General features: G+C 53.0%; 1 protein-coding gene across 1 annotated transcript in view; it reads left to right on the plus strand.

Annotated features, from left to right (window-relative positions):
- The window catches only part of LOC136949197 (formin-like), a 36,821-nt gene that overhangs the window by 6,731 nt on the left and 3,084 nt on the right, over nucleotides 1-27,006 (plus strand). Inside the window, 14 exon segments of the mRNA XM_067243419.1 lie at nucleotides 373-714; nucleotides 716-744; nucleotides 746-814; nucleotides 816-1,049; nucleotides 3,933-4,074; nucleotides 7,779-7,866; nucleotides 10,228-10,289; nucleotides 10,409-10,497; nucleotides 10,789-10,918; nucleotides 11,005-11,151; nucleotides 12,034-12,093; nucleotides 12,642-12,762; nucleotides 18,925-19,017; nucleotides 25,700-25,751. Of these exon segments, the coding sequence (XP_067099520.1) occupies nucleotides 373-714; nucleotides 716-744; nucleotides 746-814; nucleotides 816-1,049; nucleotides 3,933-4,074; nucleotides 7,779-7,866; nucleotides 10,228-10,289; nucleotides 10,409-10,497; nucleotides 10,789-10,918; nucleotides 11,005-11,151; nucleotides 12,034-12,093; nucleotides 12,642-12,762; nucleotides 18,925-19,017; nucleotides 25,700-25,751 (1,658 nt within the window).

Raw genomic sequence — 27,006 nt, forward strand, 5'->3', positions numbered from 1 at the left:
CAACACCCAGAAACATGCTGTGGAACCCTCCAGAAGGGAGAACGTGCCTAGTCCTGCTTCCCAGCTGACCACACTGTAACACATAACATGTGTTTGATGAATTGCAAAACAGTTTCACTTTCCTTTTTTTTTTTTTTTTTTTGGCTTCATATCCATTGTGTTTGACCCTGATCCTCCATGTTATTCTGGTTTAAATCTGCTGTCCACGCTTTGTCTGTGAAAGGCTTGTGAGGAAACCACCTGGTGTATTGAAAGAGCCCTTTTGACAGAAATCAATGTGTATTCAGTTCACAAGACCCATGTGTGCATGTCTCTTGTCATCATCCTGATCCTCACCCTATCATCCTCCACGTCCCTCCGTGTCCCCTGCAGGCGGAGTTTGGGCTGAAGATCTTCGAGGTGCGCGGGGAGCATGCTGTGGCGGTGACACGGCTGGAGGGCGTGGTGGCCCAGCTGCGGAGAGACCAGGCGTGCGGAGGGCAGGAGCGCAGTGAGCCCTGCGAGGCCAGCGTCTCCACAGAAGAAGACCTTCCGGCCAGAACCTTCCGGAACGTGTGCGTCCAGACAGACAGGGAGAGCTTTCTCCGGTCCCCTGAGGGAGAGGCAGCCGGCCGGAGCCCGGGGCAGAACAGCCTGCCCAACAAACTCAACCTGGACTCCATCAGCCACAGTCTCGGGGGCAAGGTGGAGCAGTCCTCGGGTCCCTCTATACCACCCCCCCCCACCCCCACCCCCACCCCCACCCCCCCCCTCCCATCCCCGGACAGTCCGGTGCCCCGCCCCCCCCACCTCCTCCATGTCCTGGCAACATGGCACCCCCCTCCCCCGCCCCCTCCTCCTGGGTGTGGTCCCCCGCCCCCTCCTCCCCCCCCCGGGTGTGGCCCTCCTCCCCCCCCGCCCCCCCCAGGCTGTGGCCCCCCACCCCCGCCCCCTCCGGCAGGGTTTGGGTTTGTCTCGCAGGTGGAGAAGGCACCGCGGAAACCGACCAAGGAGCCGGCGTTGCCCATGAAGCCTCTTTACTGGACCAGGATCCAAATCCAGGACAGCAAGTAGGTTCCTTCACTGATATCTACCTCACTGTCATATCTACCTCACTGTGATATCTACCTCACTATCATATCTACCTCACTGTGATACCTACCTCACTATCATATCTACCTCACTGTGATACCTACCTCACTATCATATCTACCTCACTGTCATATCTACCTCACTGTGATACCTACCTCACTGTCATATTTACCTCACTGTCATATCTACCTCACTGTGATACCTACTTCACTGTCATATTTACCTCACTATCATATCTACCTCACTGTGATACCTACCTCACTGTGATACATACCTCACTATCATATCTACCTCAGTGTGATACCTACCTCACTGTGATACATACCTCACTATCATATCTACATCACTGTGATACCTACCTCACTGTGATACCTACCTCACTGTCATATTTACCTCACTATCATATCTACCTCACTGTGATACATACCTCACTATCATATCTACCTCACTGTGATACCTACCTCACTGTTATATTTACCTCACTATCATATCTACCTCACTGTGATACCTACCTCACTGTCATATTTACCTCACTGTCATATTTACCTCACTGTGATACATACCTCACTATCATATCTACCTCACTGTGATATCTACCTCACTGTCATATCTACCTCACTGTGATACCTACCTCACTGTGATACCTACCTCACTGTGATACCTACCTCACTGTGATATCTACCTCACTCATGTTCCCTCTCACACATGTTGGTTTTGCCATGATTATGGCCTAACTCTTGCCATGGCTGATGTTCTTATTAGCTGTCTTCATTAGGAGCCGTGTGTTAACTGCACTTGCTGGGTTAGATGTACTCGCTGGGTTAACTGTACTCGCTGGGTTAACTGTACTCGCTGGGTTAACTGTACTCGCTGGGTTAGGTGTACTCGCTGGGTTAGATGTACTCGCTGGGTTAGATGTACTCGCTGGGTTAGGTGTACTCGCTGGGTTAGATGTACTCGCTGGGTTAGGTGTACTCGCTGGGTGCCCGTCCCCCAGACACGGCTTCTGCTGCTGCACTGTGGACTCCTCCTCCAGCCTGGGCCGGCTCCTCCTCCAGCCTGGGCCGGCTCCTCCTCCAGCCTGGGCCGGCTCCTCCTCCAGCCTGGGCCGGCTCCTCCTCCAGCCTGGGCCGGCTCCTCCTCCAGCCTGGGCCGGCTCCTCCTCCAGCCTGGGCCGGCTCCTCCTCCAGCCTGGGCCGGCTCCTGGGCCGGCTGGGCTTGTACACACACTGATGGAGCCGGTTACTCAGCTCATTTGAAGTGGCTGTGGTCTTTGCCGTGTTCCAGTCCCCTGACTTTATGGCCTTGTATTTCTACGGTTGGATGCACGGGAAAGTCAGGCTGCAGTTCACACTCACTCACACACACTCTCTCTCAGAAATGGACGCAGGCATGCACACACACACTTCAAGCCAACTGTGAAGGGCTGACTGGGCCACAGTGATTTTGTGTGTAAAATTCAGTCCAGACAGGCAAGTCAACGAGCGATAAATAGTTTGGAGTTTTAACTGTGATGTGTGTCAACGCAGAGAGCGTCCTGGCTTCCAGTTCTGTGAGGAAACACTGTGGGCTTTGAAACGAAGCCAGGAGTGCAATTACACGTCAAAACAATTGATGGTGTGTATAGATGCTGTTTTTGTTAAAGCTATGACAGGTAGTAAACAGTAAATAATAATTATTGCAGCACAGTCAGGGAAATTTGAAACACTGTTTCAAATTTGAGGTGAGGAGAGGAGCACAGCAGGCTCACCCTCAGAGCTGAGGAGAGGAGCACAGCCCTGTGGGAGATGGCCCTGTGGCACAGACATACTAACAGTCAGAAACAACTGGGCTCACTTGACCCTAATGGAGTTACTGGCAGCAGCAGGCTGTCTGTGGCTGGTTACCATCCTCGCAGCAGCAGGCTGTCTGTCTGCAGGGAACCTTAATAAGTCTAACCTAGTGACTTCAGACATACTAATGTGACAGAAATGTGTGGAAGGAATATATTTGTTTATAAGGGAGTCACATTGTGCCAACATGTCTGTGTAGTCTGGGATGCAAGCCTGTGTCTGTAGTTCAGAGTGGATCCACATGTCTCTAGTGTGTCCTGTGGGGTTGCCACGGTGCCGTCCAGCTCTGGGCCCTGCCTCCTCCAGGCTCTGCTGGGGTCAGGCTCCACGTCTGTCTGGCCAGGCGGGTGTTTCTCCCGGAGTAAGCGAGAGGGTGGGCTGGACTCTGTTCCTCCTGTCTGGAGACGTACTGTCCTGTTCCTCACCTACCTGCCCTTCTCTCCATCCTCCTCCCCCTCCTACACCTCCTCCTCCTTCCCTCCCCTCCTCCTCCTCCCCTCCCCTCCTCCCTTTGCTCCCCATCACTCTCTGTTTGTTGGTTCATGTAACTCAGCAACTATAAAAACAATATTCCTGGTGTCTCTTCACCTTGTTGGGTAAAATGCTCCTCTAGCACAGACATGGACCCACCCTCGTAGTGTGGGTTAGTGGTATTTCCAGGATTTATTTCAGTCATAGCTTACAGACACATTCTTTGCTCTTTCACACTGAAGCCATGATGATGAGACTAAATATAACAGTTCAAAATAAACATTAAATAAACCACGACACAAACCATGATGTTTATCTGTTGGCAGGGGAGAATCTTTCCACCAAAGCACACCGGCTTCCTTCATTTCCAAGAAGTCATCTCTCAATTCATCTCTGACTCAGTTTTATGACCATTGTTACTGGGGTATATTTCCTTCTAGCTCCCTCCAAGAGTAAAGCTGCTGTTCTGTCCTAACTCTAACCCTCAGAGTAAAGCTGCTGTTCTGTCCTTGTCCTAACCCTAACCCTCAGAGTAAAGCTGCTGTTCTGTCTTTGCAGTAACAACACGCTGTGGGGTTCTCTGAAGGAGCCAGACATCGTGAACACGGAGCATTTTGAGGAGCTGTTCTCCAAAGCCACGCAGCAACCAAAGAAGAAGCCTCTCTCCGACACCTTCCAGAAGAAGACCAAAGCTAAGAAGGTGGTGTAACATCCCCCCCTCACACACACACCCACCCCCACACACACACCATGTCCTGAACCCTACTCAGTGAAAGAGGCTCTCTCTTGTCAGAGTCTCTCTAAATAATGTCCCGCTGTCTTCCCAGTCCAGTCCAGTGCTGCAGGGTTGATAGCTGAGTGCTTCCATGTTTCCAGCTGGGATCTGCCGTCCTGTCAGACTGGCTCCGGACACTCATGCAGTCACAAGCTCAGAACAGCAACTCAGCCCTTCTGGAGCTTCAGCCTCTGCAGTATCAGCAACAACCCCCCAAACCCCCCGCCCGCCTCACCCCCAAACCCCCCGCCCGCCTCACCCCCAAACCCCCCGCCCGCCTCACCCCCAAACCACCACCCCCCAGCCGCCTACCAGCCCACACACCCCCACGGTCCTGAGATTGGCGTCCAAGCAGCAAAAAATCGGCCACAAGCCCAGACTGTCCCTCTCTCAATCCATATACCCTGATCAATCAGTTAGGTCTCCAGTCCACTTCTGTGTGTGTGTGTGTGTATGTATGTGTCTGTCTGTCTGTGTGTGTGTGTGTGTGTGTATGTGTGCTTCACTGTGTCTCTCCATCCAGTTGGGCTCAAACTGGCCCAACATTTGATCCAGGTCAGATAGCCACAGACCTCAGATCCAGGTCAGATAGCCACAGATCTCAGAGCTGCCGTCTGGCTCCGGCATGGCTAGTCTCTGTGTCCCCAGCACCCAGCACACCATCCTCAAACACTGAACAAACCTCCTCCCTTCTCTCCATCAGTATCCTGCTCTTCTCCAGTACCTTGTCTCTTTCAACACCACGAGGAGCAGCCAGGCTATCTGCAAACATAATGGCTTTCTTCTGAAACATACTGCCTGCAGGCCTCATGTCAGTGACTGTCTGAACTGTGTGTGATGACAGGACAGTTCTGATGCACCCTGTATAAAGTGTTGCCAGACCAAATCCACCCTCGTAGCTACAGGCTGCTGTAACGATGGTAGGCAGCTGTAGAGCAGGGAAGGTCTGTGTGTGTGATGGATACGAGGCCTCAACACAGCTCTACAGCCAGGTCCCTAACCCTGGGTGACAGGCTGGTGGGGTGGGGAGGGATGGGGTGGGGGGAGGGTGTGTCGGTGTGATGGAGGGTGGCGAGGGACTGGAGGGAGGGAGGGTGGGGTCGGGGGGGGGGGGGGGGGGGGTCCGGGTGTGGGCGTCTGATGGAGGGTGGCGAGGAGAGGGGGGGGTCTGGAGGGAGGGCACCTACATGGAGGCCTAATGTGTATCAGGTGCCTGGTCTGTGATATGAAGCCCCCATGTTAACTCCTCAGGCCTCCTCTCATCAGCATATGAAAGCGGAGGGCTGAGGGGGCGCTGGCCTCTCGGTGTGATTGCAGGCATGTGTCTCCTGGCAGGCTCTGCAGGGAGGGAGCCTCCACACACACACACACCCTTACCCTCCACACACACCCTTACATTCCACACACACACACACCCTTACCCTCCACACACACCCTTACATTCCACACAAACACACACCCTTACCCTCCACACACACCCTTACATTCCACACACACACACACCCTTACCCTCCACACACCCTTACATTCCACACACACACACACCCTTACCCCATACACGCACACACACACACACACCTTCCACACACACACCCTTACCCTCCACACACACACACATCCTCCCTTACCCAGCTCACACACCATGTGTCTGGTGTGGAGTCAGAGCCCCTCGTGTGGGAGATGAGTGATGAGCCATCACACAGGGGTTAGTGAAGCATGTGTCTGGTGTGAACTCAGACTGAGGAGAGTGGGTGTAAGATTAACAGGGAGAGGGAGAGGGGGACAGAGGGACAGAGGGAGAGAGGGAGAGAGAAGCGAGGCTGGGATGCGCGAGGAGATGTCTTGATCCCTGTGTTATTGTAAGGTGGCCCTGGGTGAACTGCCTGGTGACAGGGTTTGGCTTCAGTCAGTCACCCAGCAGGGAGCTGCAAGCTGGCTGGGGCTGTGCACACTGTCAATTGCACTGCTCTGCTGCTCTATGCTCAACACCAGCCACCTGCTAGTCCTCACACTGCTCTCTCTCTATCCCCCTCTCTTCCACTCTCTCTGACTCTCTGTCCCTCTTTGACTCTCTGTCCCTCTCTCTTTTATCTGTCTCTGCTTTCCTCATCTCATACTTGTGTCACCATGGCATCGGTGTCTGTGCTAACCCCGAGATACGAGGTTGTTCAGCTAGTGTCCAGCGGAGGGTGCTGTTCTCCTCGGACTCCCAGCAGTAGTCTGTCTGGCCCTCAGCATCAGCATCTGAGAGTCTCTCTTCTCACTCGCCTGCGCCTCGCAGACCCAAACATCCAGTTGTCTCTCCTCATTAAGTTAACTGGCCAGGCTAATCACTAGTCCTGGAGCCACAGTGGAGTGTGGCGGCTTCCTGGGAGGGTTTTAGTGCTGGCTGTCCAGAGCAGTTCATTAAAGGTGTTGGGAAAGCCTCTCCCTCCCTCCTCCCCCTCCTCCTCCTCCTCCACCCCCCTCCTCCTCCTCCCCCCCCCCCTCCTCCTCCTCCCCCCCCCCTCCTCCTCCCAGGCTGGGAGATCCCCAGTGATCCAGAGACTGACTGAGCGTGCACCACAGTACTCTGTAACGCAATACCCACTTCTAAGGCTTCCAGCCTGGTTTCCAGTGGCGGCCCAGGATCAGGACCCTGCTGGAACAGGCTACCTAATGAAGACGGCCGAGACATTAAGTTTTAGAGCCAAAACTCTCTCTGGCTTTATGGCTAATTCAGTCATAAGTAATTGTGACCATGTGTAGGCACAAATAAAAATCCTGTGAATTTATAGTTTGTTATAAAAGAAAGGCCCTGCTCTCGACTGCTCGTCCAGACCAGAAGAGATGCCCTTTTATGGCTTAACATTTTTTGGGGACTATTTTAATTTTTTTCTGAGAGGGTAACCCTGTGTACTCTGCTCTCTGATGGTAATGTTTGATTGAGTGTTTGTGGTCTGGATGGGCTGCAGCCCATCATGATTCATGTCATGAACCCACATGATTCAGTGTTCAGGATGATCCCTGTTATGAACCCAAATGACTCAGTGTTCAGGATGATCCATGTCATGAACCCACATGACTCAGTGTTCAGGATGATCCCTGTTATGAACCCAAATGACTCAGTGTTCAGGATGATCCATGTCATGAACCCACATGACTCAATGTTCAGGATGATCCTGTTATGAACCCACATGACTCAGTGTTCAGGATGATCCCTGTTATGAACCCAAATGACTCAGTGTTCAGGATGATCCATGTCATGAACCCACATGACTCAGTGTTCAGGATGATCCCTGTTATGAACCCAAATGACTCAGTGTTCAGGATGATCCATGTCATGAACCCACATGACTCAATGTTCAGGATGATCCTGTTATGAACCCACATGACTCAGTGTTCAGGATGATCCCTGTCATGAACCCACATGACTCAGTGTTCAGGATGATCCTGTTATGAACCCACATGACTCAGTGTTCAGGATAATCCCTGTCATGAACCCACATGACTCAGTGTTAGGATGAACCCAGAACCCTCATAGACGTGTTATGATGACTCAGACTGTTCTGTCTTCTCCAGCATCCAGACATGCAGACGGAGGTAACGTGGTCTAATGTGTGTGTGTGTGTGCGTGCGTGTGTGTGTAGATTATCAAGCTGTTGGACGGGAAGCGATCTCAAGCCGTGGGCATCCTGATCTCCAGCCTGCACCTGGAGATGAAGGACATCCAGCAAGGTGACACACAACACACATTTTACATTTAGTCATTTTTAGCAGATGCTCTTATCCAGAGTGACTTACAGTAACTACAGGGACATTCCCCCGAGGCAAGTAGGGTGAAGTGCCTTGCCAAAGGACACAGCGTCATTTTGGTTGGCATAGCCGGGAATCGAACTAGCAACCTTCTGATTACTAGCCCGATTCCCTAACCACTCAGCCTCTCTCACTCTCTCTCACTTTCCTTGCCTCTCCAGAATGTTTTTATTTTCATTAAACACGTAAATATCAGATTGAAGATGACACTTACATTTACATTTAGTAATTTTTTTGGGATAAATCTCAGAGGGAAATGATTCTGTTTCGCACCTTTACTGCCTCGACAGGCAGGAATATTTGTAGCTGCATAAATAGATGAAGTTGTTTCAGCCCAACATGCTCCTGGCTTCTCAGGGAACCATGTTGGGTTGAAGAAGGAAAGACTTCCTGTCAGAGCGATGTTGGAACCACTGCAGTCCGATAGTACTCCTATCACTGCAGTCTGCAGCACTGCAGACTGGTCACAGTCAGAAAGAGATCCCCTGACTTGACACAGCAGAGAAGTTAGTGGTGTGTGAGTGTGTGTGCGTGCGTGTACGTGTATGCATGAATGGAGTAGTGTGTGTGTGTGTGTGTGTGTGTGTGTGTGTGTGTGTGAGAGAGCGTGTGTGTGAGTGTGTGAGCGTGTGTGTGAGTGTGTGAGCGAGCGTGTGAGTGTGTGAGTGAGCGTGTGTGTGTGTGTGTGTGTGTGTGTGAGTCTCCTCAGGGTGGAGGGAGAGAGAGTGGAGCGCCTGCCTGTCTGAACAGGCGGTTGGCAGATCTGGTTGTCGTTGCAAGTGACGGTTTTCTGCACCTAATAGGAGCGACACCCCGCTAATGATCTGACGCTGTAGACTTCACCCTCACAGACCGCAGCCTCACACCACCACATAAACCCTGACCACGCACGGCCACCCCCTCCTGGTTACATGCTGCTCCCTTCTGTGTGTGCGTGTGTGTGTGTCTGTGAGAGAGACCCAGTAAAACGTCTCTGCGTGAGGCTGCTTAATGGGAGGTGTAGGTGAAACGGACAGTTAGAACCTGACAATGCTGAGAGCTGCTTAATAAGCACTTCTGAAGGCTCTGCTCAGCCATGCTCAGCCCGCCTGGCCTCTGTTGGCAAATTAAGAGGACATGGGACATGTAATGTAATTAGAGACACTGGGGAGAAAGGGGGCTGATGGAGGGAGTGTGGTGGGGGAGGAGGAGGAGGGGAGGTCTGGTAGCCCTACGAGGAGAGAGGAGAGGGGGCGGATGGAGGGAGTGTGGCTGGCCGGCTGGAGGATCTCCTATGCTCCCCCACACAACCACACACACACACACACACACTCTCACACACACACCACCACACACAGATACACACACTCACACACACCTAGTGTGACGAGTGAGAAGTGTAGTGAGGTGGGCAGTCTTTGATCTCTTGGTGTGGAGAGATATCCGGCCGCCCCACACCGCCCCAGACCGTTACCCCCCACTGCGCCCCCTGCCTTCTGGTCACGTGACCCTGAGTAACACACCCTAATGAGATCTCCCCCCTCCAGCAGCAGACAGCAGCAGACCCATATCAGCTGATCTAGGCACCCTGGATCCTCCTCTATCTGCACCATAAAGCTGTGACACATCATCCAGACACTGAGCAGAGCTCCCATCTCACTGTCTCGCCCTCCTTCTCTGTCTCTCTCTCCCTCTATCTCTCTCCCTCTCTGTATCTCTGTCTCTCTGTCTCTCTCGCTCTCTGTCTCTCTCCCTCTCTCTCTCTCTCTCTCTCTCTCCCTCCCTCTCTCTTTCACCCTCTCTGTCTCTCTCCCTCCCTCTCTCTCTCATTACTGAAGGCTGCGGTTGTTCTGAGCAGCAGGTCCTGGGGTTAAGCAGCTACAGGCTGTCCGCCATGACCTGTGCCCCAAGGGGTTAGTCTCCTGCCTGTCTGCCCAGGATGGGTGCCCGGTGTGGGCCTGACATCCCTCCTGGCCTCCCTGGCCTCTCCCACCACCCTCCCAGGCACCGTGCCACACACCCAGTCCCACGCTGCCATGCGTCTATGGAATGATGAATTGTCCGTTAGTCAAAGAGCCCAGCCCAGCCCAGTTTAACAGAACATCTTTTGATGTTTAGCCTTTTCTGAATGGCTGACAGTGTCTTGTTGTTATCTAACGTTACGTCCGTAGCATGACTGCACAGCTACCACAATCACAACCCATCTGAGCTTCACTTCCAGCTCATAACGGAGACGCCGTTCCTGTCCAAGCTTCTTGGGGCTTTAGAAGAGCAGGCCTGTAATAAAAGTGTTTACTGTTGCAGCTGTTCTGACTGTGGACAACTCCGTGGTGGATTTGGAGACTATCGAAGCATTATACGAGAACGTGAGTCCAGATAGTCACCTGACAGCATGAGCAAACCTTATGGAGACAGTCAATTTCTCTCCCAGTGGAAACATGGGGCTTCCTACTAGCTGGTAGGATGTGTGTGTGTGTGATCACAGAGGGCCACCAGTGACGAGCTGGAGAAGATCAAGAAGCACTATGAGACGTCCAAGGAGGATGAGGTGAAGCTGCTGGACAAGCCTGAACAGTAAGAACCCACCTGAACCCCAGTACACCTGAACCCCTCAAACACGCAATATAGAAAATACACAAGAGTTATGTGTTCGACCACTTGCAGATCTTGTAGGTGACCTTAATTTATAACACTGAACCTTCCCACCCAGTTGCCCTCGCCCCCCCTTGCCCTCCCTCATCCCACCCCTCACACCCCTTCGGCCTGCTGACTCAGTCTCCCTGGGAGAAGAAGCAGCCAAGGAAACAAAAATAGTCTGATCCTGTCGGACATTTTGTTTTAGTCCTGTCATAACATGTCCTCCAGGTTTCTGCATGAGCTCTCCCAGATCCCAGACTTCTCCGGCCGGGCGCACTGCATCATCTTCCAGCCGCTTTTCCAGGACAGCATCTCCTCCACCCTCCGCAAGGTGGAGATCGTCTCCTCTGTATCCAAAGTAAGACTGCACACCTTGCTGGGTTCAGTTTACTGGTTATTGTGAACCTACAATGCTGACTGTGTGTGTGTGTGTGTGTGTGTGAGGGGCTCCTGGAGTGTGGCAGTGTGAAAGAGGTGATAGGGCTGGTTCTGGCCTTTGGGAACTACATGAATGGAGGGAACAGGACCAGAGGCCAGGCTGACGGCTTCGGCCTGGAGATCCTCCCAAAGCTGAAGGACGTGAAGAGCAGGGTGCGTCACCTCCATCACCTGCAACCACACCCTCCATCACCTGCAACCACACCCTCCATCACCTGCAACCACACCCTCCATCACCTGCAACCACACCCTCCATCACCTGCAACCACACCCTCCATCACCTGCAACCACACCCTCCATCACCTGCAACCACACCCTCCATCACCTGCAACCACACCCTCCATCACCTGCAACCACACCCTCCATCACCTGCAACCACACCCTCCATCACCTGCAACCACACCCTCCATCACCTGCAACCACACCCTCCATCACCTGCAACCACACCCTCCATCACCTGCAACCACACCCTCCATCACCTGCAACCACACCCTCCATCACCTGCAACCACACCCTCCATCACCTGCAACCACACCCTCCATCACCTGCAACCACACCCTCCATCACCTGCAACCACACCCTCCTTCACCTCCACCCACACCCCCCATCATCTCCACCCGCACCCTCCATCATCTCCACCCACACCCTCCATCATCTCCACCCGCACCCTCCATCATCTCCACCCACACCCTCCATCACCTGCAACCACACCCTCCATCATCTCCACCCACACCCTCCTTCACCTCCACCCACACCCTCCATCACCTCCACCCACACCCTCCATCACCTCCACCCACACCCTCCTTCACCTCCACCCACACCCTCCATCATCTCCACCCACACCCTCCTTCACCTCCACCCACACCCTCCATCATCTCCACCCACACCCTCCATCATCTCCACCCACACCCTCCATCACCTCCACCCACACCCTCCATCACCTCCTGTACATCCACCCATTCATCACCTCCACCCACACCCTCCAACACCTCCTCCAGACACTCACTGATATTGCTCTTGGACTCTGTACTGCAGGACAACCGGATCAGTCTGGTGGACTATGTGGTATCATACTACCTCCGCAACTTCGACGAGGTAAATTGTTAGATTTACACATACCCCCTTTCCACCAAAGTGAACCGGGAGCTAGTTCGGAGCTGGTGCTAGAGCCAGCTCGGAGCTGGTTCAAGAACAGAGCCTTCTAAGAACCGGTTTGCTTTTCCACGGGCTAGAGAGCCACCACAGAGCCACGTCATTACGTCACTGTATACGTCTCATCTTTCCCAGCAACGCTAATGCGGCAGCGCCAAACACAAAGCAGAGCCCGTCTAAAGGCTGTTTATCAATCCGAAGAACGCGAGGTGTTCGTCTTGTTGGTCACGGTAACCCCGCCCCAAGCAGTTCTTACTTGATTCACAATCTAGACCAGCTCTGAAGTGGTGCTATTTGCGAACCACGTACAAACCACTTTTCCGGTTCTCAGTCTGTCAAAAGAGAAAGAACTGGTTCGCGATTAAGCACTGGCTCTGAACCGGCACCCAAAATGCGTTGATGGAAAAGGGGTAACAGAGAGCCAGGTTGTTTTCAGGAAGTGTCCCAGGACATGTGATGATGGTGGGTGTTGGTGTGTGTGTGTGTTGCAGCATGCAGGGACGGAGAAGAGTGTGTTTCCGCTGCCAGAGCCTCAAGACTTCTTCCTGGCTGCCCAGGTCAAGTTTGATGACCTCATCAAGGACATCAGGAAGCTGAAACGAGAACTAACCGGTAGGGCTTGACCTCTGTCTGCCTCTAGCTGCCTCTATCTGTCTCCCCTAACACCAGCCTCACTCACAAGGTCAGTGGTGTTTACTGCTGACACTACCACACATCCAGATCCCTGTGTAGCAGTTGAGGTCCCATGAACGAGTTAAAATAAATGGTGGGTTTGGCTGAAGTTTTCTGTGCTTCCTAGAGGGGGCGGGGGGTGGAGGGGGGGGGGGGGGGGGGGAGGGGAAGGGTGCTTGGCCTCGTCCGTCCATCAGTCAGCAGTGGTCCGGGCCACCAGGGGTTAAAAGGCGATGCCCCCAGCGCCCTTGATGTCTGTCATTATTAAAATCAACCAATAATACGGCATATGAAAGCAATTATATGCCGGGCAGCCCTCCCCTCCCGGGCCGGGCGGGGCAGATGCTGTTAAAGCCGCTCCTCCATGACCCCCTGGGAGAACATGCAGAGAGCGCCAGGCCCCCCGAGCTGTCACGCATTTATTAGGCAACATGGAAGTCTGGGGAGACAATAAATGGAGAGCGAGGGCGCTGGTATTTGATGTGGGGCCGAAGCAGAAATGTGGTGTGAGTCAGGGCGGGAGTGTGGGCCGGGAGTCTGGGCCGGGAGTCTGGGCCGGGAGTCTGGGCCGGGAGTCTGGGCCGGGAGTCTGGGCCGGGAGTGTGGGCCGGGTCCTCGGGGGGTTGGTAGAATCCGGCGAGTGCCAGGTCCCATTGTTTTCCGTGTTTGAGGTCCACCTATGACTCGCTCCTTTTTCATCCTCCAGCCAGCCGCCAGGAATAAATATTTATGCTGCACTATTATAAACTAGCCTAAAGACGCCAACTGGTCCTAATTACGTATGTCATGCAAATCACTTTCATTCACATCTGAATAGTGTCTGCAAGCCAAGTGCCAACACAGAATCAAACTTCTGACCTTGGTAGGATAAGGCTGGGAACAGGAGAGGAACAGCCGAGGAACAGCAGAGGAACAGGAGAGGAACAGGAGAGGAACAGGAGGGGAACAGGAGGGGAACAGGAGGGGAACAGCAGAGGAACAGCAGAGGAACAGGAGAGGAACAGGAGAGGAACAGGAGGGGAACAGGAGGGGAACAGGAGAGGAACAGGAGAGGAACAGGAGAGGAACAGGAGAGGAACAGGAGAGGAACAGGAGGGGAACAGGAGGGGAACAGGAGAGGAACAGGAGGGGAACAGGAGGGGAACAGCAGAGGAACAGGAGAGGAACAGCAGAGGAACAGCAGAGGAACAGGAGAGGAACAGGAGAGGAACAGGAGAGGAACAGGAGGGGAGCCTGTGTTGGAACGAGGCTGTGGTGTGTTCTGCCTCCTGTTTCTGGCTCTCTGAGGGGGAGAGGAGCAGCACTCCTTGCTGATCATCCTTCTGATGAGGCTCCACTCCTGTGTCCACTGTTCCTGTTTGCGCGGGTGTGTGCGCGCATGCATGAGCAACTCTTCCGTCCGGGACGATCCACTGGAGCAAGCCAGACTCCCTGCCCACTAGGCTGGCCTCCCCTGTCCTCTCCTCCCCCTCCTCCCCCCTCTAGAAACCTGACCCTGTCCTGGGGAGGGCTCCTGTGGGGGACGAGGGTGGGGATCTCTGGGCTCCTCCCCAGAGATCTGACCCTGTCCTGGGGAGGGCTCCTGTGGGGGACGAGGGTGGGGATCTCTGGGCTCCTCCCCAGAGATCTGACCCTGTCCTGGGGAGGGCTCCTGTGGGGGACGAGGGTGGGGATCTCTGGGCTCCTCCCCAGAGATCTGACCCTGTCCTGGGGAGGGCTCCTGTGGGGGACGAGGGTGGGGATCTCTGGGCTCCTCCCCAGAGATCTGACCCTGTCCTGGGGAGGGCTCCTGTGGGGGACGAGGGTGGGGATCTCTGGGCTCCTCCCCAGAGATCTGACCCTGTCCTGGGGAGGGCTCCTGTGGGGGACGAGGGTGGGGATCTCTGGGCTCCTCCCCAGAGAGTGTGATGAGGGGAGGTCAGAACTGCACCCTGGTCAGCTGCAGGACTAACAAACCGAGCGTTGGAAACCAGCCTACCTTCTGGGTCTCCCAGACACATACGTTAAGGGGGTGGTTTATTGCTCCACTAGGCAGCGTATGCTGTATGTGTTGGTCTTGCAAGGAAGTCATTTCAAATCAAATTAGGTTCGTATAACCCTTTTTACAAGCAGTGTCACAGAGGGCTTCACATATGCCCATAGAACTGCACCTAAAACAACCCTAACCTTGAAGGAACATCAGTTTGTGTGAATAGGAGAGGAACCTCCCCCTTCATATCAGCTGGTAATAACACACTGAGACGTCTACAGACTAGTCTGGTGTTCTTGGAAGGATTCCTGGAAGTCAGAGAGAAGGCTATCCTCTGCGGAGACTGTTAACCCCACAAGACTGTGAGCTCACGCTGCCCTGCCTGGAACCAGACGGTAACTGGTCTGGACAGCCAGGCAGGGCCGCTACTGAATGAAATAGTATCAAATAAAAAGAACCAGTCAGAGCTCGTTTGCTGCTCAGGGGAGTTTAGTGTTTCACAGAAGGCCGGGAAGGCTCAGACATTCATCACCACAACAAATCAGACAGCGTCTTCTTTTTAAATGGCCCTTAACGTCAGGTCCAGGCAGCGCTTCACGACGCAGGCTCCAGTCTGACTCCATGTGTGGACTCGGTGGTCTGAGCTGCCTCTGGCCTCGGACCAGGGAGTATGCCACAGCGAGGCCCCAAACCTCCCCTTTAACTGTGCTGTGTAACTCCCCGAACCTCCCCTTTAACTGTGCTGTGTAACTCCCCGAACCTCCCCTTTAACTGTGCTGTGTCTGTCACCCTGTTCCCAAGTCACCGTGTAGGAGGTGGGCTAGCCTCAGGCTGAGAGAGAGATGAAGGAGGTGGGCTAGCCTCAGGCTGAGAGAGAGATGAAGGAGGTGGGCTAGCCTCAGGCTGAGAGATTTATGGATGGAGGGATGGGAGAAAGAAGGGAGGAGGGTGAGTAGGTTGTGGTCTTACCTTTCTCCCCAGCCTCCTAGCTGTGTGCTCCTCGATAGTAGCCTGCATGGCCTTGTCCTAGCGGGAGAGATGGAGCTAGGATCTGACAGGGCACTGAGGTTGTTTATAATCAGGGATTAGCAGGAGAATTCCAGTGCTTAAGGTCTGAGGGAGATGATCCACAGCCTAGTGTAAATAATACTGATCTGCCAAGGATGGAGACGAGACAAGCCTCTGTTGAAAGGTAGATACGAAGACTGTTGTAAAAGATTTTCCAAAACACTCGAGCTTAACAGAAGCATTATTGTGTGAGTGTGTGTGTGTCAGTGAGTTTATCAGGGGGACCAGGGAGGGCTGCATGTAGGATCAGCCTGAATCTTTGATAGTGTTGAGTTACAGCTGCAGGTCTAAACCTGTTTGCCCGTCACCATTAAAGCCCAACAGTTCACAGTGCTCCAGGAGTCCACTGCCTCCAGGACCGCTGGCTGCCTGGACGTTCTGCGGGGTGACAAGATAGAATAAAGGATAGAATATCTTTATTAGACTCTTAACAACTGGTTCGGAGCACATCTCGGGGGGGTTGGTGAGAGTTCTGAAGGACAGTGTGGCTCCGGTGCTTTACACAGCAGCTGGACACAGCGCAGGAGTGTAGCAGCTGGACACAGCGCAGGAGTGTAGCAGCTGGACACAGCGCAGGAGTGTAGCAGCTGGACACAGCGCAGGAGTGTAGCAGCTGGACACAGCGCAGGAGTGTAGCAGCTGGACACAGCGCAGGAGTGTAGCAGCTGGACACAGCGCAGGAGGGTAGCAGCTGGACACAGCGCAGGAGTGTAGCAGCTGGACACAGCGCAGGAGTGTAGCAGCTGGACACAGCGCAAGAGTGTAGCAGCTGGACACAGCGCAGGAGTGTAGCAGCTGGACACAGCGCAGGAGGGTAGCAGCTGGACACAGCGCAGGAGGGTAGCAGCTGGACACAGCGCAGGAGTGTAGCAGCTGGACACAGCGCAGGAGGGTAGCAGCTGGACACAGCGCAGGAGTGTAGCAGCTGGACACAGCGCAGGAGGGTAGCAGCTGGACACAGCGCAGGAGTGTAGCAGCTGGACACAGCGCAGGAGGGTAGCAGCTGGACACAGCGCAGGAGGGTAGCAGCTGACTGCAGCATCTGTAACACTGTCTGCCCTCTCAGTCCTGCTCAGGGATCGGAGCGGAGGATCCCATCATGCCCCTCTCTCTCTGGGGCGGGACGACATTCTGGTGAGACAGGAAGCCAGACAGAGGAAAGCTTGGGGAGCAGAGCAGAGCTATATCTACAGTCAAGTGCTCTAACCACCGAGCTCTGTACCCATCCCTGTCCTAAACTCTCACAGTTCCTCTGAAAAGGCAATCAGGCTCTCTGGGAACTCTCAGTTCTCACTGGTCAGTTAGATAACAGCATGAGCTAATTTACAGTAATGGGATTAAGTGGTTGAGGGTATCAATCATAGGCTGATATAACCTCTGTTGTTCTACCCTGCAGAGCTTTCTGGATATGCAGTCAGACCACAGAACAGCCTAGCTCTTGTGCACATGTATTGTGACAGTTAGACAATGTCCTGGAACCAGAGCCTGGGGTGGATTTCATGCTGCTTCTGATCTTTCGGCCTTCCTTCTTGCGGCCTACGCTGTCTGGACCACATTTGGAGCAAAGCCGCATCTAAATTGTTGACTCGTTGTTTGGAACAACCTTTAATGTGCCTACTTGAGATGGCGGTGGTGGTGGTGGTGGGGGTTCTAATGGAGGATCTGTTCAGTCATGTTTCAGACTGGATCCTCTCTAGGCGGATGTCATGGATATGTTTTCTCAGAGAAACTCTAAAACAATGTCTGCTAACTGAGTGACCTCACCTGTTTACATAGAGGTTGTGGATCTGGATGATTACTGCGAAGATCCGGGTTCAGTCACTCATCTCTGAAACGAACCCTGACCTATCCGGCTTGTTCTTCAAGTGTTTGCGGTGCTGTTTAGCTATGCAGTCATAACCAACCCCAGGTATTTACTGCCGCTCGTTTATGACTCGCAGCTTTCAGAGAAATGTGTGAAAGTTATTTGAGCGGTCGGCTGCAAGAGCAGCGTCCCACGCTGACTGCGGAAAAGAAACGAACTAGTTTGGCTGAAACTCGGCTAATTCCCGTCTGGTTGCAGAGTGAGCAGGGTCATTTGGCAGAACTACAAAGTTTCTTTCAGAACAAACAACAAACAGCTTGTAGAACCAGCCGTCGCACACATGTACAGGCACACTGGAGCTAGACGGGCTAGCATGCTAATGCTCTGTTTTACCGGCGGTTTTGATCAATGTTGTTAGCTCTAGCTAACTCAGAGCTAGCTGTAGCTTATTTCTTCATCATTTTGCCACTCGACCTTTATTTTCCTTCCATCGTAAAAAAAATGCTTGAAGCTATGAATCCATAGGGTCATCTTCATTGTCTATTGAATGTGTGTTTATTACGATTTAAAATAAACGTCTTCGACTTTCTAATGGTTATTGCCACCAGGAAATCCAGTTATCGTTCCCTTATAGGCTATTACTTGTCTTTACTGATAATGAACAGTCTTCTCTGTTTACATTTGAACGCAACCCAAGCTCATATACTACAGATGTTGCCAGGTTTCTTTAATAGCCATCTGTTCGGGATGTGTTTTTAGTGGGATTCACACACTTCTCACGTGTTTCCCCTCACAAGACTCGGGTTTAGTTCACGTATGAAAGTGTTGGAAACTTGATATCCCGTATCACATGTCATTAATTAATTGTGCTCTTTGTGTAGGCTTGTTATTATTTTATATTCTAGCTCAATTGATGAGGCCCCAGCAATAAAAAGTGAAAGCCCGGTTTCACACACCACAGCACAGAATACAGTATATTTTCTCTTTCTTTCAGTCTCTCTTTTCCCTCAGGCAAGGGCTGTTTTAATCCATTCCTGCTGAGAGATGTTTAATTGTAACATTTCCTCTCCTCTCTCCCCTCCTCTCCATTCCTCCCTCTCCTCTCCCACCCCTCTCCTTCTCCCTCTCCTCTCCCTTCTCTCTCTCCTCTCCCACCCCTCTCCTTCTCCCTCTCCTCTCCCTTCTCTCTCTCCTCTCCCACCCCTCTCCTTCTCCCTCCCCTCCCCTCTCCCTCCTCTCTCACCTCACCCTCTCCTCCTAGCCTGTGAGAAAGACGTGCAGAAGGTCTGTGCTAACTCCTCAGAAGAACACCTACAGCCCTTCAAGGAAAAGATGGAAGAATTCATCTCCAGTGGTGAGTGAAACCAGAATGATGACAGAGAGCCCAGGGTGTGTGGAAGTGAGTGACCAGTCGTCACTCACTTCCCCTGTGGTGATCAAGGCTGTCGGCCCAGCTGAGCAATGAGATGCCCAGTTCTAATCAAATCACACACAGGGACACTCCCGAATTCTACCAGGCAGACAGGGATGATGTAGTGTTGCTCTCAGTCATGTTCTTAAGCCAGCCTGTCTCCTCATTCAGGACGGGCTGTATGTCGCTCAGAGATGAAACAGCCTGTGAATTTATAGCTGAACAGAATGTTGTGTAGGCAGCCCTGGAGCTGAACCAGACCTGTTAGCTCCACATATAGAGGAACCTGTAAACAGCAACGCTGTAATTAGGCTGTTTAATATAGTAAGGTTTTGCCTTGTCAGGCAGTCGGTAGGTTTGTTTGTGAATGTGTGTTATCTTGTGTGTGTTAGCGTGTCACGTTGCCCCTACCAGACAGCGTGTGTTCTTGTAGGGCCCCCCTGGAGCCGGGCAGGGCTCCCCTGGAGCAGGGCAGGGCTCCCCTGGAGCAGGGCAGGGCTCCCCTGGAGCAGGGCAGGGCTCCCCTGGAGCAGGGCAGGGCTCCCCTGGAGCAGGGCAGGGCTCCCCTGGAGCAGGGCAGGGCTCCCCTGGAGCAGGGCAGGGCTCCCCTGGAGCAGGGCAGGGCTCCCCTGGAGCAGGGCAGGGCTCCCCTGGAGCAGGGCAGGGCTCCCCTGGAGCAGGGCAGGGCTCCCCTGGAGCAGGGCAGGGCTCCCCTGGAGCAGGTAAAGACATGCTGGACATCTCAGTGGGCCAGGGTAGGAGACGAGAGAGAGAGAGAGAGAGAGAGAGAGAGAGAGAGAGAGAGAGAGAGAGACTGAGAGAGACTGAGAGAGACTGAGAGAGACTGAGAGAGACTGAGAGAGACTGAGATCTGGGGTTAAGCTAAACGTGTAAATACTCCTGTGGAGTTACTGTTCACAAAGCAGGATATCATGTACATTAGGACGTACAATACGACTCTAGTCACAAGACCTGCCAGCCCTGAACACACCCCAGACTCCTGTGTCCCAGGACACGTATTATATACAGCAGCACGTCATGCCTTCCTTTGAATGCGTGCAAGGAAGCACATCTCATACAGGCTGCTTTTATTGCCAAGCTACTTCCTCAAAACTCGACAGAGAGCACAGGCTCTCCACCACCATCACTCTCCCCCTGGATAAACACAAGTGTTGCCGTCCAGTCACAGTCCGCCCAGCACTGAACAACCACCTGCTTGCAATCTCCTGTCTCCATGGAGACGAGCATGCCTGGGGTGCTGCACACCGCTCACACAGCCAGGAGGCGGACTTTAGAAACACGGTGAACCAGCACAAGGCTGGCGGCACAGCACCCCACCTCTGTCTGTCTGTCTCTCTGTCTGTCTGTCTGTCTGTCTGTCTGTCTCTCTGTATGTCTCTCTGTATGTCTCTCTGTATGTCTCTCTGTATCTCTGTCTGTCTCTCTGTCTGTCTGTATGTCTCTCCTCAGCGCTGGTGACAGGCTGAAGTGCCGGCATCATGCAGGGGGATCCACAGTTGAGCTACATTAGAGGGCAAATTGCGCAGATTACTTGCGGTGGGCCGGGGAATGGTGAAACAAAAGGCTCTTTCTATAAAACATGCAGATGAGGCATCTAACGCAGAGAGATTGCATCCACATGTGTTGCGGTGGGGTGGGGGGGTGAGTGTTGGGGGTGAGGGGAGGTGAGAGGTGAGGGATGGGGGTGGGGAGGCAGGAGAGGAAGATGTCTAACAGTTGGTGTCACCATGGTCGTCTGGCAGAGAGAGACAGAGAGGAAGTGATGCGTTGCTGTGTTATCTGTTTATTCACCTCTGCTCCTCCGTGGGCCAATGTTTCCCTTTCTGTCTCCCTCCTCTCTCTCTCTCTCTCTCTGTCTCTCTCCCTCCTCTATCTCTCTCCTCTCTCTCTCTCTCTCTCTCTCTCCCTCCTCTCTCTCTCTCTCTCTCTCTCCCTCCTCTCTCTCTCTCCCTCCTCTCTCTCACTCTCTCTCTCCCTCTCTCTCTCTCCCTCCCCTCTCTCTCTATCTCTATCTCTCCCTCCCTCCCTCCCTCCCTCCCTCAGTCCTTGGTCAATATCACAGAATATTTGAAAGGTCTTAAAACCATGGTGGTTGCCACTGGCTACAAAATGGTATTGGTTAACAAAAACACATCTCACACGTAAACGTTCCAGTGGGTTACTTGTAAACCTTTCTTATAAACAGAATTCCTCCAGCAACTTGTCCTCATGTTTGAAGCTACGTGGGCTTAGCAGGGGCACATCTCATTGTTCGCTCCTTAAAGGCAGTGCTTCCATGACTTTCAAAGACAAACAAAGTAACAGTTTCCACACCAAGGAGGCTCTCTCTTCAGCTCTCTTTTTCTCTCTCTCTCCCTCTCTTTCCTGTTCTCTCTCTCCCTCTCTCTCTCCCAGCATCTAACGGTCTTTCTCTCCTACAGTTAGGTGAGTTGAGTCCATGTAGAACCTGATTACCTATAAAGGCGTTACTTCCACAGACTCGCTTTCTTTCCATTTCAGTTAGGAAATGACAAGTCAGTGACCACAGTACATGATCTCCACCTGGCCTCTCCGCCCAGCTCTTCCCAGGTGCCCTGCCCAGCCTGATCACTGCTCTAAACCAGCCTGATCACTGCTCTAAACCAGCCTGATCACTGCTCTAAACCAGCCTGATCACTGCTCTAAACCAGCCTGATCACTGCTCTAAACCAGCCTTATCACTGCTCTAAACCAGCCTGATCACTGCTCTAAACCAGCCTGTGATCTCTCCTGTTCACACAGTCTCTCAACACATTCCTCCATAAGCTCGTACAAGTTATTCCCCCCACCACCACCAACCTTCACCCCCCACCCAACACTTCACCCTCCATCAATCAGAGAGCTCTGGACTCTTAAACATGTTTGTGATCAAAAGCTGAAATTCTAGTTGAAGGAAACCTTGTTTGTTTAGCGCTGCTTGGGCTCCTCAGCTGCTGGTGTGTTTGCAGGTCCTTTATCTGGCCTGTTGTAGGTTTGGGAGCCAAGGATTTGTCCCCGCTGCATCTGATCTGTTTATTTGAGCTAAGAGAGAATGCCTCCAGGATCTGACCAGAGCTGCTCTCAAGCTAAACCCACCAGCCAGCACGCCGAGCGGCCCTGTCTCCCTGTACTCCTGGGAGAACACTGACAAGCCAGTACACACTGTGACTAATCTAAAACAAATCCCCGGCCCTTTAAAGTTTGCCTTTCTGTATTGTTTTATGTGCTTTTACTAGGGGCACGCATGTGCTGTTCAACAGTGGGGTAGTCATATTTATCCTCCAGACGTCTTTGATGCATAGTGAATCAGACGCCAGGCAGCCATGTTGCTGTCCTGCCTGGAGAAGAGAGTCTCTGTCCAGGAGGAGGAGGAGAGAGTCTCTGTCCAGGAGGAGGAGAGAGTCTCTGTCCAGGAGGAGGAGGAGAGAGTCTCTGTCCAGGAGGAGGAGGAGAGAGTCTCTGTCCAGGAGGAGGAGGAGAGAGTCTCTGTCCAGGAGGAGGAGAGAGTCTCTGTCCAGGAGGAGGAGAGAGTCTCTGTCCAGGAAGAGGAGGAGGAGAGAGTCGCTGTCCTAGAGGAGGAGGAGAGAGTCTGTCCTGGAGGAGGAGGAGGAGGAGGATGAGGAGAGAGTCTCTGTCCAGGAAGAGGAGGAGGAGAGAGTCTCTGTCCAGGAAGAGGAGGAGGAGAGAGTCTCTGTCCAGGAGGAGGAGAGAGTCTGTCCTAGAGGAGGAGGAGGAGAGAGTCTCTGTCCAGGAGGAGGAGGAGGAGAGAGTCTCTGTCCATGAAGAGGAGGAGGAGAGAGTCGCTGTCCTAGAGGAGGAGAGAGTCTGTCCTGGAGGAGGAGGAGGAGGAGAGAGTCTCTGTCCAGGAGGAGGAGGAGAGTCTCTGTCCTGGAGGAGGAGGAGGAGGAGGAGGAGGAGGAGGAGAAAGTCTGTCCAGGAGGAGGAGGAGGAGAGAGTCTCTGTCTTGGAAGAGGAGGAGGAGAGAGTCTGTCTTGGAAGAGGAGGAGAGAGTCTCTGTCCTAGAGGAGGAGGAGAGAGTCTCTGTCCTGGAAGAGGAGGAGGAGAGAGTCTCTGTCCTGGGAGAGGAGGAGGAGGAGAGAGTCTCTGTCCTGGAAGAGGAGGAGGAGGAGAGAGTCTGTCTTGGAAGAGGAGGAGAGAGTCTCTGTCCTGGAGGAGGAGGAGGAGGAGGAGGAGGAGGAGAGAGTCTGTCCTGGAGGAGGAGGAGGAGGAGAGTCTCTGTCCTGGAGGAGGAGGAGGAGGAGAGAGTCTCTGTCCTGGAAGAGCAGGAGGAGGAGGAGAGAGTCTGTCTTGGAAGAGGAGGAGAGAGTCTCTGTCTTGGAAGAGGAGGAGGAGGAGAGTCTGTCTTGGAAGAAGAGGAGAGAGTCTCTGTCTTGGAAGAGGAGGAAGAGGAGGAGGAGACAGTAGGAGTCTGTCCAGTAGGAGGAGGAAAGTTTGTTGTGGTCATGCAGGCTGTTCCTTTGTGATACCTCATCCTAACCGTGTGAAAGATGGAGGGAAGATAAGAGAGAGAGACAGATGGAGAGAGATGTCACTTAACACATACACATTCTTCCCCCTTTAGAAGTTGTGATTGATTGTGTTTAGGAAACGGTGTAGATCTAAACATCTTGTGATTGTGTGGAGCTCTAATCAGAATGAGCCATTAGGGGTGTGTAGTGCAGGGTTAGAAAGCCGCCAGGCTCCCAGTCCTTCTCTGGACCCTCTGGCTCTGACGAGGCCCTGCGCTGGTTTGGAAAAGTGTGTCGACTTTTAAAGAGCTAACTGTCCCTCTCAGCATGCGTGTCTCATAACTCTCTAGTTAGCCACTCCTGCTCTCATGTTTACAGCAGGAGGAAGAGAGACTTCACACATCCTTACTCTCGGTGTGGGTCTCTCTCCCTCCTGCCCTCCCTCTCTTTCTCTTACTCTCTCCCTTGCTCTTTAATTCTCTCTCTACCTCCTTCCCTCTCTCTCACTCTCACTCTCTTACACTCTCCCTCCCTCCTCTCACCCCTGGTTCTCCTCTCCTCCACCAGAGTAGTAGCACGGCGCCAGCCCCGACCCCCGCTGGGACTAACGCCATTGGTCACGGCCCCCCTCTCTCCCCCTCTCTCCTGCCCCACCCCCCCCCTCCCACACACACACACTTACAATTAAATGTTTTCTTCCTCAGTTGATCAGGCAGTGTACCCTACACATGTAAAGAGGGAAAAATACAAGTACAAAAAGAAGGGGTAGTCTCAGGGCTTAAGATCACCCTTTCCCAACAGACCCCCAAACCTGCCTTTGAACCATTTTTGGGAGACTTCCCCCTCTTAAATCTTCAAGTGGGAAAGGTCCCCCCATCATTGTAAAAAGGATGAATCTGGAAAAATGCTATAAATCTGAGATCACAGGCTTTCTCTGGTCCTAGATACATTCTTGCACCTCAGCCTGGCCTGCCGCACACATCTGCCTTGCATTTAGACACGTTTACATGGCAGGAGTCCACAGCAGCCTACACAGCCCTCACTCCTCTACCCCACACCCCCACACCTCTACTCCCCCCTACTCACCTCTACTCCCCCCTACTCACCTCTACTCCCCCCTCACTCCTCTACCCCACACCCCCACACCTCTACTCCCCCCTACACACCTCTACTCCCCCCTACACACCTCTACTCCCCCTTACTCACCTCCACACACACCTAACTCACCTCCACACACACCTTCACACACACCCCCACACCCCCACACCTCTACACACATCTACTCCCCCCTACTCACCTCTACTCCCCCTTACTCACCTCCACACACACCTTCACACACACCTCCATACACCTCCACACCCCTCCACACACACCTCCACACACACCTTCAGACCCCTCCACACACACCTCCACACCCCTCCACACACACCTCCACACCCCTCTACACCCCTCCACACACACCTCCACACCCCTCCACACACACCTCCACACCCCTCCACACACACCTCCATACCCCTCTACTCACCCCTGCACATACACCTTCACACCCCTCCACACACACCTCCACACACCTCCACACACACCTCCATACCCCTCTACTCACCCCTGCACATACACCTTCACACCCCTCCACACACACCTCCACACCCCTCTACATCCCTCCACACACACCTCCACACCCCTCTACTCACCCCTGCACACACCTCCACACCCCTACACCTTTACCTCACACACAACTCTACCTCACCCACACCTCTACCAGACCTGTGATCCCAGCGCCCCCACAGGGCTCCTCCCAGCATCCTCCTCCACCCTCAGCTCACCGTTAAGGACGTGCTGTCACCTCAGAATTACTGTTCCCACAATGCCTCACCTCAAAACTACTGTTCCCACAATGCCTCACCTCAGAACTACTGTTCCCACAATGCCTCAACTCAAAACTACTGTTCCCACAATGCCTCACCTCAGAACTACTGTTCCCACAATGCCTCACCTCAGAATTACTGTTCCCACAATACCTCACCTCAGAACTACTGTTCCCACAATGCCTCACCTCAGAACTACTGTTCCCACAATGCCTCACCTCAGAACTACTGTTCCCACAATGCCTCATGTCGTTCCTGTCGTTTGTGTTGCAGGTCAGAAGGACCACGCAGTTGCGGACACCCGCCTCGCTGCCGCCCAGCAGAGGTAACACGGCTAACACGCCACCAACACGCCATGATCCCAGTGTGTGTGTGTTAGCATTGGAAGTACAGTGTTGTGTGAAATGTTTGCATACCTCTGAGATGCTCTAGTGTCCTCCCTGGAGCCTGCTGTCACCCAGGAGGGAAGCCTGCCAAGTGTTATGGATGGACGCTAGCTTCCATCACTCTGTCTCTCACAGACAGCAGAGGGGCCGTCACACAGCAGTACTGCTGGTAGTGTGTCTAGTGGGCTGTGTGATTATTGCTGGTTGATCAAGGCCTCCCAGATCAGGCTGCCTGGGACTAGAGGGATAGCTGGAGGCAGCTCTCTCTCACTCACACACACACACACGCACACACACACACACACTGCTGTGGAGGCAGCTCTCTCTCACACGCACACACACACACACTGCTGTCCGTGCTCCAGCTCGTATCTTGCCTTATCTTGTGTGGTTTATGGAGAAAACTCTAAAAGAGCCACTGCAAGAGAGGCGGCTAATCAGATTCATGTGGAGGTGCCAACTGGCAGTCGCTGAGGCAGCGTCAGAGTGAAGGCATATCTGGAACATTTCATATCAGGAAAAACACTGGAAAGGACAAACAAAGCAAATAGATTATTTTTCCTTGTTTATATAGAGACCAGAATTGTTTGCTTTAAATCTTAACTCTCCCAATTCCAGAATAAATCACCAAAAGCACATAAAGGGGTTAGTGCGAGACTTGTGGTGCTACAAAATAGAATCTATAAACAATTAAGATGTTGATTGCTTGGGACTTTACACCGACTCTGCACAGCCGTGTTTTATGTTGCAAACCTCAAGCCAAGAGAAACGTGTCTGATTCTCCTTTCATTCCAACAAGCTTCCCCAGCTAGCTTCTCTTTACCTTTCTTTCTCTACCTCTATGTGTCTCTTTCTCTACCTCTCTCTGTGTCTCTTTCTCTACCTCTCTCCGTGTCTCTTTCTCTACCTCTCTCTGTGTCTCTTTCTCTACCTCTCTCTGTGTCTCTTTCTCTACCTCTCTCTGTGTCTCTTTCTCTACCTCTCCGTGTCTCTTTTTCTACCTCTCTCTGTGTCTCTTTCTCTACCTCTCCGTGTCTCTTTCTCTACCTCTCTCCGTGTCTCTTTCTCTACCTCTCTCTGTGTCTCTTTCTCTACCTCTCTCTGTGTCTCTTTCTCTACCTCTCTCTGTGTCTCTTTCTCTCCTACTCTTGCTCAACCCCCCCCCCCTCCCTCCTGCGTGTAGCTGCAGTGATA

Source organism: Osmerus mordax, chromosome 9 (genome assembly GCF_038355195.1).
Source record: "Osmerus mordax isolate fOsmMor3 chromosome 9, fOsmMor3.pri, whole genome shotgun sequence".
NCBI classification, from domain to species: domain Eukaryota; kingdom Metazoa; phylum Chordata; class Actinopteri; order Osmeriformes; family Osmeridae; genus Osmerus; species Osmerus mordax.